This window comes from Gavialis gangeticus, unplaced genomic scaffold, assembly GCF_001723915.1.
Source record: "Gavialis gangeticus isolate Ggan-Ray unplaced genomic scaffold, GavGan_comp1, whole genome shotgun sequence".
NCBI classification, from domain to species: Eukaryota; Metazoa; Chordata; order Crocodylia; family Gavialidae; genus Gavialis; species Gavialis gangeticus.
In genome coordinates, this window is record NW_017729025.1 from 135,685,665 (window position 1) to 135,695,427 (window position 9,763).

The 9,763-nt window shown below is 44.3% G+C and overlaps 2 protein-coding genes across 6 annotated transcripts in view; one reads left to right on the plus strand and one right to left on the minus strand.

The window, feature by feature from the left end:
- CUNH11orf16 (chromosome unknown C11orf16 homolog) overlaps positions 1 to 6,948 on the plus strand; it is a 25,699-nt gene extending 18,751 nt beyond the window's left edge. For 2 of the 3 annotated variants that reach the window (XR_002097767.1, XR_002097768.1), the window contains exon 10: positions 6,296 to 6,947. The gene's annotated coding sequence lies outside the window, so the exon portion shown is untranslated. Of the gene's footprint in view, positions 1 to 6,295 lie in introns of all 3 variants that reach the window. The other variant, XR_002097769.1, reaches the window with a different exon arrangement.
- Positions 1,110 to 8,738, minus strand: AKIP1 (A-kinase interacting protein 1). 3 transcript variants are annotated; one of them, XM_019519603.1, is made up of 5 exons: positions 8,639 to 8,738; positions 7,406 to 7,483; positions 3,467 to 3,580; positions 2,654 to 2,701; positions 1,110 to 1,542 (listed from the first exon to the last, which is right to left on the minus strand). In XM_019519603.1, exons 1-5 carry the CDS (start codon positions 8,714 to 8,716, stop codon positions 1,399 to 1,401), a joined length of 462 nt encoding a protein of 153 aa, XP_019375148.1. In that variant the 5' UTR covers positions 8,717 to 8,738; the 3' UTR covers positions 1,110 to 1,398. The 3 variants fall into 3 exon arrangements, with proteins under 3 accessions (XP_019375148.1, XP_019375150.1, XP_019375149.1); XM_019519605.1 differs by lacking the exon at positions 8,639 to 8,738 and adding an exon at positions 8,181 to 8,257; XM_019519604.1 differs by lacking the exon at positions 8,639 to 8,738 and adding an exon at positions 7,576 to 7,937.
- Positions 8,739 to 9,763: the final 1,025 nt, after the last annotated feature.

The following is a 9,763-nucleotide window of genomic DNA, read 5'->3' on the forward strand; positions in this document are numbered from 1 at the left end:
GCTCCACAATTCAAAAAGGATGTGGAGAAGCTTGAGAGACCCCAGAGGAGAGCAACACGCATGATCAGAGGTCAGGAAAACAGATCTTATGACAAAAGGCTGAGAGCCATAGGACTCTTCAGCCTGGAAAAGTGCAGCTCAGGGGCGACCTGATGGCTACCTATAAGTTTATAAGGGGTGTTCACCAGGACCTGGGGGAACACTTGTTCTCCAGAGCACCCCAAGGGATTACAAGGTTGAATGGTTATGAACTCCTGCAAAACTCCTTTCAGGCTGGATATAAGGAAGAATTTCTTTACTGTCTGTAATTGGCATCTAGCTGCCGGTTTGATTCCCTGGCTCTCTGATCGCTTTCCCCTGCTCCTCCCAGGGGAAGAGCTTGTCTGAGCATGGGATTTCAGCAGGCTGCTGCTGCAGGCTGGGGCCAATGGCAGCTGCTTGGTGCAAGCGCTGGGAAGACTGTGGTGCTGCTGCTGGCCCCAGCTTGCAGTGGCAGCCTCCTGAAACCCGGTGTGCAGATCTGGGGGCCCATGCCCCCCAGGAAGAGCAGAGATCTGTGCCAGGGTCTCCTCACTGCTGCTGCCTGCCCTATGCAGCCCCACACTGCTGGGGCAGCGCAGGGTGGGGAGCAGTAGTGAGGAGACCTCAGCGCAGATCTCTGCTCCCTGTGGAGCCAAGTTGAGTGGTAGGGACCAGCAGGCTTGTTCACCACTCTGTGCTGCTTCCCTGCCCCGCAACCTGGCATGACATGGATAAGATCCACATGGGGTGCTCCTCACCTGTGCAGAGGGCAGTGGCCCTCCCGCTCCCCAGGATAAGACACCCATGGCCCTGACCTGATCCCTGCTGGTTCCCCAAGCCCTGCCCAGCTGGGTAGGGCTGTGCAAAGCTTCCCTTGCAGCCCATTTGAAATAGATTGGGAGGAGATTTGGCAGAGTCAAATCTCCAAAAGAGATTCAGCTGAAATGAAACAAGACAGTGATCCGAAATGAACTGCTGTCCTTCAAAACGGCTGAATCCGAAACAGAATCGAAACACCACCATTTCGCACAGCCCTACTGCTTAGATTCTAATTATTTTCTTTTTTTTTTTAATCTTCATCTAAAGACTAAATTTTATCCTTTATTTGCATCTTTTATTTTAAAACAATATAAAACCCAGTGTAATACAATTGTACAATTAGAATTAAGGCATGTGTACAAACATGTATACATATAGTGTCCATATATACAATAGGTTGTAATAGTCTTTTCTGTTCAACAAATACACAATTCACAAAGCATGTGCCCTGAGAATAGAAGACCATTTTAAAGTGCCAAGAAGGAATTCATACTTTATTGCATTAATTTGTTAGGGGATTCTAGTATTGGTTTATTCCATGATTGCCGAGAGACCAAATCATAGACTGAAAGTTAAATCAATACTTTGTCCTGCAGTGATGTCTACCACATGTGTCTGTTTCACCATATCCTCCGAGGTTGCTGTGACAGAATAGGTGCCAGGGAATACTTCAATGTAGATATCTTTAGAAGCCTCTCTTCCCTTATGGGGAGAAGAAAAACAATACTGTTTAGTAGTTTTGAACTTCCTACAGAAACTGGCCTTTTTTAGTTGTGAGCTGTTATGTTCATATATCAGGTAAAACGCATTAAATGTTTAAAAAAATGTACTGGCAAAGATGAACATTACTGGTAGTTACATTTTCTGCCCATCTGAAAAATTAGGAAGCTGTGATTGTAAATACCATATTCAAAGCCTTTTATTTGTGTTGCTTTTTTTATATAACAGTAATGTAGAAATAACTGGCATACAGATTAGTTGTGATCTATGAAACTGGGGAAATAGATTGTCAGACATTTCTCATCAACTTAAATGTAAGTAACAGATTTAGTAGGAAAAAAAAGAAACTTGTTGGGGGTTCTGATAAAGATGCAATATGTTTTTCAATGTCTGTGGCCTAAAATCCATAGCAAATTGATTTGGTAAAGTAGCCTTTGGAAAATGTAAACCATCTCTCTCTCTGACAGGAGCAGAGAGTACTGCTCAAAACCAACCAGAGTAACTTTCTTGCTCTACAACAGATAACGTGTTCAAAAGCTAGCATTCTACAAAAATACATTTTTGGGGGGGACTATTGCCTGACCTTGCTGTAGGGGAATTTTCTATGCCAGATCTTTGGCTATACTAGGATCCCCCTGTCAGGCTCTGCTAGCATAACTGGCTCATTCCCCATAGCCTGGCTCGTCTCCAGCATTAATAACATATCAAGGACACACTGGTGCTGTGGATGGAAGGGGGTCATTAATGATGGTGCATGTCAGAGAAGCCAGAATATTATTTAATTTTCCATTTGCAGTTCCTTACATTTTGCATCCATACCATACAAAAAAAATCCACTTCTATATAACCCCATGCTAACAATTGATAATCTGACTTCTTGTATGTGTGTGTATGTACACATGCACATCCATTCTAGTACTTGTCTATTCACAATGGTGGTAGATTTTGCACAAATGCATTTTCACAAATTAGGACACAATTTTTTGTGCCACCACTAAAAATATCATGCGAGTCTATAAATAGGATATTGGATATTTGATACAGAATGAAAAGGAAATTTAATTTGTTGATTAAGTAACTCCATATTACTTACATGTTGAGGGGTTGTAGCTGGACTGGATACTGGAGAAGTTTTATTTTTCTGGAGACAAAAATGTTGTTTATTAGTCAAATTCCATATACTGCCAGTTCTGGATACTGTTAAACCCCATTCTGATGGGTCTCTTGTTAAGAGTTTGGTTTGTATCTAGAACAAACTTTTTCTAAATGTCCTTAGCTATAGTAGGATACAAAGAATCTATGGAAAGTTGGGGGTTATTTGGATTTTAAAGAATTATCTTGGAAATATTTTGGCAAAGTATCTTGTGATCTAAAAAGGATCAGGCAGCTCATCTTCAATAGCAAATATCTTGAGTCTTCCCAACAAAGAAGTGGGAGAGAGCACATTCTTTCTTTCTTCTTTTTCTATGGACAGTGTCCATAGAAACTAACACAATAAAAGTAGGTTTGAGAGACACTCGAGCCACTTCAGTCCATAATTAGATGCATTTGTATATTTCTTTTATATATATTTTATTTCTTTCTCCCCCCACCCCTCATGTTATCTTAGTACAGTTTTACAGTCTGCTGTAGTAAGATGGCAATGAAGCCACTCTTGCTGGCCCAATCATGAAATGCTTGTGGTTCCACAATCTACAACCCAATACATTATTGGGGAGAATGTTGCAAGAGTAGGGAACCCCCTCTCCCCAAAAAATGGTTAGCGATAATGTGACTAACAGTCCGAAGGCAGAGTGGTGTGTAGGAATCAGTAGGAACACCAGGCAGACTACACCCATGGCTTGGATGAGGAAAAGAATTAAATGAAACAATCACAATAAATTATTGGTAGCACCAGTATACTCACTTCTTTTTCCATTGCCTTTAACAGGTTTTCTGATGCTTGTCTGCTGTGGTATCTGCAGACATGTTTAATTTCATTCTCTTTACATCTACACGCTGGCACAGAGCTATAGTATTTCTGGAGAACAATAAGCACAGAGGATTACATAGTCCAATATCACAATCACACCCAAGGCTGCTCTTAATTCACAGTCAAAACTAGAAGTGGAAGTGCATGATTATTGACCTTTTGCATTAAATCAGTACCCTGTTCTGACTGGAGACTGGAAATACCCTTAAAGGACCAAGGCCTAAACCAATTAAAAAAGAGGACTTGGGTTCCTGCTCCTCCAACACCCTGGAAGAGAACCCTCAGCCCTGAGTGAGATGCTTCAGAACAGGCATGAAACTGCATACTGAGTAAGAGGTTGTTTGCGCTAGCTGAGATAGAAATTTTGAGAATGGGATGAGTCTTTAAATCCTTCTCCTCTCCAGCATTCAGGGAGACACCATGCTCCAACTGGGATTCACTGCTTCCAGTACCCTCCAAAAGGTAGACTGCTTGACCCTTTTAAGAGGGTCAAGCAGAGTCCTGTTTCCTGCTCCCTGGGTCCAATTCAAATTCTTCTCTCCAAGTGCAACACCTGAAGCACAGGTTCACAATATCCTGGTGGTTGGGGTGCTTGCCTGGGAAGTCAGAGATATGCATATAAATCCTCAGGCAGAGAAGGGAATTTAGCCTTCATCACCCACATCTTGGGTGAGTAGCTTAACCATTGAGGTACTGCATTAGAACATGGTAGCAGCAGATGCAAAATGAATGGTGATCTATTGGCAGACAAGGTTCTTTGGGTGAATCTGATATCTTTTATTAGACTAACTTAAATAGTTTGAAAAAAAAATTGAAGCAAGCTTTATTTAAGTTGGTCTAATAAAAGATATCAGATTCACCCAAAGAACCTTGTCTGCCTATGTCTTTAGACCAACACAGCTACAACCTACACCCCTATAACCTGGTCATCTATTGGTACTTTAGGGTATGTTCAAAATAGACCCTCAGATATGCATGGAACTTTAATGCTAAAAACTATTTCCTGTGGACTTGAGGCACATCCAGAATTAGGGTCAGCAGACCAGGGGTTTTGAGAATTGTAATTTTGGACTTAGGTGCCTAAATCCCACCAGAATCCCTTTGTCCATCTCATGCCAAGTGAATTGGTCTTCCTATTGCTAAGTGAATTGCTTGGGAAGGAATCTGCTGCCATCTGCTGTCCCTATGCAGCACACACAACTTTTGCTCACATGCCCCTGTAGTTAGCAAGTAGGAAGTTCCAAGCGGTTTAGTTTGTCTAGTGCATTTCCTTTGCTAACTATGCCAAGTCAAACAGACCAGAAATATGGCCAACTATCCTCTTCTTGTTTGCAATTCCACTTTCCCACTTTATGCTTTGATGTAACTACTAAGAGCAGTTCACGTTTTTTTGACAGTTTTTAAATAAATTGCTCTAATATTGTTATGTATATTGTACACATGCCCAAAATTATATTGCAGTTGAAGTTCAGCTATTCAGATGTAATGGACCCTTTGCATATTAGCATTGCATCATAAGAATCCAGCAAGATTTTTCTGCTATGAGGTCTGGGGTCAAAGATGGGGGGAATAAAAACATTTTGTTTGGGTTTTTCAGGCATCTAGGGCTTGTATTTTAGAAGGTATTCAGATACCGGACTCTCTGGTGCCTAAATACCTTTACATATCTGTCCCTGTATGACTTAAGCATCAAAAGTTTCAGTCTGAAGAGTTAGACATTCAGGAACTCAAGCCCCATTAATTTTTAATGATGCTTAGACACTTGTCACAAATTAATCCTAGAAATTATGGGTAAGAAGATATCCCCTCTCCCTTCATGCATCTTGGAAAGGCTGTAAAACTGTATGGTCTAGGACAGAGGTATCAAAGGATATAGGCCCAGATACAGCCCATGGACCCGTGTCTGTATTTCAGCCTGTGGGGCCAGAATTTTGCCAGTTGAACTTTGAGAACTGCAGCAATTAATGCTGCTCCTGCTCATCCCACAACCAACAGCTTTTTTTACATGTGTCCAGATGCTTTTAATTAGCAAGCCATGCTAATGAAAAGCACCTGCATGTCACATGTGTAAGCAACACAGCATGCCTCTGCACTGAGAAAATGGCGGCGATGCACTTTGAACTAAAGCACTTTGCACCGCCATTTTCTCAGTGAAGAGGTGTGCTGCGCTGCTGATACACATGACACGAGGCTGCCAGAATGCATCAATTTATGTACCCCAGCAGACTTGATTAATCAAATCTGTTCCGATGTGCTAATCCACTGTGTCAAAACGGGCTCCCTGCACGAGTGTACGTGCCCCAAGTTTTCATCCCCCTGGGCCAGATCTAAAGCAGGCCTGCAGGGCCAGAAATTTGGTGATGGAGGAGCAGCAGCTGCTACCACCGACTTTCCAACCCTGTGGGCACTGCCATGCTACTCATCCACTCCTTTGAGCTGCAGGAGTTAACCCCTTGGTCTAGGAGACTAGTATGGTTGGAAGGCTATCACTCTTCAATTCTCACCCCAACTCTGCTAATGGCTCCTGCTGTGGTACTGGGTGAGACCCTATACCTTGCTGTGGTTTTATCCTCTCTTTTGTAACATGGAAGTGAAGCTGTCTGTGTCCTGCTGGGGTAGTTGGAGGCTTCACTACTGTGTGTTTAACACAGTACGTTGAAACTAGGTGCTATACAAGAGCTAATTATTGATGTATTTAACTTGAACCCTTCCCCTTCTTTTTAGTTCTCTCTAATTTTACACTCACGCTTATTAATTTTCTAGATAACAAGCTGCTTGCTGCAAGATGATAGCCAACATCAAAGGACAAAGATGATATAAATTATGATGAGGTTTGCTTACAGATTTTAATTCAAAAGATATGCCACAGCAGTGTGTTCCAAAAGGCAGAATTGGAGGAAATCAATGTACAGTTTCCAAGATGTTTCTAGAAGGCTAATGAGACTTGATCACTAGGTTCCTCAAGTCGCTGTTAAATTACAATTTCAGGGTCAAATATGTTCAAAGATGAAAGAATGTGGCTTTTTAGAACTCTGCAAGTAACCGCAGGACTGTGAAAACAGGCATTTTATTTGTCACTCCTTAGGTTCTGCTGATCATAAATAAACAGTCCACAAAAAGTTTGTTCATAGGAGTCTGATCTTTACGTAGGTGAAGTTCCTCCAGGCATCAGCAAAAATTTGCTTGCATCTGGGGTGCACGGGGTTGGATTGTACGTGGCTCTTTCATGAGCATACACAAACAAGAAAAAGTTCTCTATCTTGCTGGAGGCAATAAAACTACACTCCTTTCTCCTCTTGCTCTTTAAACACATGGAATATTTTGGCTGTAGTGTCATGGCACACATGGAAAATATGAGTTAACCTTGTTCAAAGCATCTATACACCAAGGGGAGTAGTTTTGTATGGCACATGACAAGAACTATAACAATGGTGTTAATCACTCTAGCCTCCCCATTTTAAGCTTCTCTTCCTGCCCATTTTGGCAATCCTCTATGATCAAGCTTCTCTTACAAAGGGAGAGAGTGAAAATAGCCACTCTCCTGTGGCTGTGATTTCATATGATTTCACTGGGGCTACTAACCAGGAGAATGCTACTGCAGACGGTGACAGTGTCTCCTAGCATGCCATGCAACCCAACTCAGAACAGATCCAGGTGACTGGGAGGTAAAAGGGCTGCCCAGTGACCTGAGGGTGGGAGATGTCTTTAGAGTTCTCAGTCTAGACTGGGTAGTATAAGCCATCATTCAAGCCCTCATTAGTCATTACTAAAACCTGAGAGGTTGCTCCGAATCCCCAATTCATGTCTAGTTCCTTTACAAGTGACCCAACCACAAGCATAAACTTGGCAACCTCTCCCAATATAAAGACTTACCTCGCATTCCTTTGTGGTCCGATTCATGAACTCGGAAACTGAAGCAAATGCTGCACTGAGACTTTCTGAATCTTCTTCCTGAAATTAAACAATTTTTGGGGAAGCGATATGTGACTAAGCATTTTATAACAGAGGCCTACCGTGGGTCTTGGGCCTTGCTTTGAAGTTACCTTCATCCGTATGAACCAGGTGCGCACAACTGCAGCCAGGCTGGCAGAATAAAACAACAGAACATCGCCTAGCTTAGGAGGCTTGATCCGTGAGGAAATAGGTAGCTGTGGACTATATGATCCTACCCTATATCAGAAGCATTTGTGAACCTCTGAAGCACTTATGAACCTTTACTACCAGGTCGCATCCACAAAGCCATCATAACGCTGCAGAGTAGTTATGCAATTTCACCATCTCTGAAAACAAGCGAGTTCGAAGCAACTGGCAAGATTTTACACTGGCTTTGACTGCATGCAATACAGGAAGGTACCAGGGCACAAAGTGCGACTGCTGAAGCATCCTCATGTAGTCTAGCTAATTATAATGCACACATTAGGCCTTAAGGCTAGGGACAGAAGTTACACATAAACCAGTTTAAGTGATCAGAAATTAGTTTAAATCTGTAACAGAACAGAAGGTCAGTGCACATAAACCAGTTTCAAAATAGCCGAAACTGGCTTAAGATAAACCTGGTTGAATGCCGTATCAGACTTAACAGATTTGGGTCAAACCGGTTTCCAGAACTTCTGTCACAGACCTAAAGGACCTGCCCTGTAGACTCCACCTGCTGGAAGGAAAGTCAGCCCCAGGGGAGATGATCCTGGCCCTTGCAAGAAGGCAGGAGCGGATCACACCTGCAGGCCCAGCACAAAGGTAGCAATTCCCCCCTTGAGACCGGGTTACACAATGTGAGCCCTGCGAGGGGTGCAAAAGGGCTTTACAACCTGGAGGTGTTGGAGCATTGTCTTTCAATCAGGAAAAAAAAAAAAGTAGACCTGCCCTCGGGTTTCCCTGTAAGCACTGCCAGAGAGAGGATCTCCAAGGACTGAGAAGCACTGCTCTGAGGAGCCAGCCTGCCTCTCCCCCTTGGCCAGTACTACTGCAGAGAGCGTTTCACTGGAGCTGGCTGCTGCCCCCTTAAAGTGCCCGGAGAAGACTCAGGAAGGCGGGAGCCGCGGATCCCCCCCCCAGCCGCAGCCCTGGTCCCAACCCTAGCCCTCCCCCGGCTCCCCAGGCACCGACCCGGGGCTGCGGCCAGTTCACGCGCCGCCTCCGGGCGCGATCCAGCACCTCCCGCGCGAGCCCGGCGGTGCGCAGCATCCCGCCGCCCCAAACGGCCCGCTCCGGAACGCCCCGCGGCGCGTCACAATGCTGGCGCGTCACTTACGCCACGCCCCCTGCACGTCTGTGCACTGCCACAAGCGCCGCAGGCGGAGTCGGGGGGTGCTTCCACGTGCCCTTATAGCCCAGGGCTGCTCAGCCAGGCGGGGCGGCGACTGCGAGATCCTGTTAGGGGTGCAGAGGGGAGGAGTCACAAGCTAAACCCACTCATTTTGTGACGAGAGGAAAATAATAACAAGTAATAGAGCACTAGTCTGTTGCAAAGAACTCAAAAGGACTGCGACAGGTCAGAATGCTGACCATCATCCTCAACATTGCTTATCATCAGGGATCCTGGTTTTCTCCGATTTAAAAAAAATCCCCAATGTTCAGTTTAAAAAGAGTAACGCCAAATCCACATTTTTCCATGATTAAAATCAGTGGCCCTGAGAGTGCTGGTACACTCCCTGACAGGGCAAGCTCCCCACTTAGGTGATGGGCAGGGTGGGTAAGCAGGAGCGCTGGTTCTCCCCTCCCCATGAGTACTGGCCAGGGTATGGGAGCACCTGGATGGAGCACCATGGCCACTTGCGGGAGTAGCACTGCCAAGATTGGCTGTGGGGGACCCCACTCCCCACAGTTGCTGACTGGTGGCTGGGGGGGCACATGCCCCCCCGACTAAGGTGGTACCAGTTGCCCAGGATTAAAATGAAACACTGCTATAGATATATATATTAGTGGCATTTCAGTTTAATCACTGGAAAATGTGGATTTGGGGTTACTTTTTTTAAACCAAAAATTGGGGATTTTTGTTGATTGGAAAAAACCAGGATCCCTGCTTATCATCATTCTTATTGCTATTATTATTGGTGTTGTTGTTATAATGATCATTATCATTTTTATCATTGTTATCATTGTTAATATCACTATAGTGTCACTTTAGGAAACCCCAGTATTAAAAGCCTTTTGCCCTGCCAGGGTGTTGGTTGTAGCCATGTTGATCTAAGCAGGAGTGATTGGTGCCTCCTGAGTCTGGGGGGGGGGGGG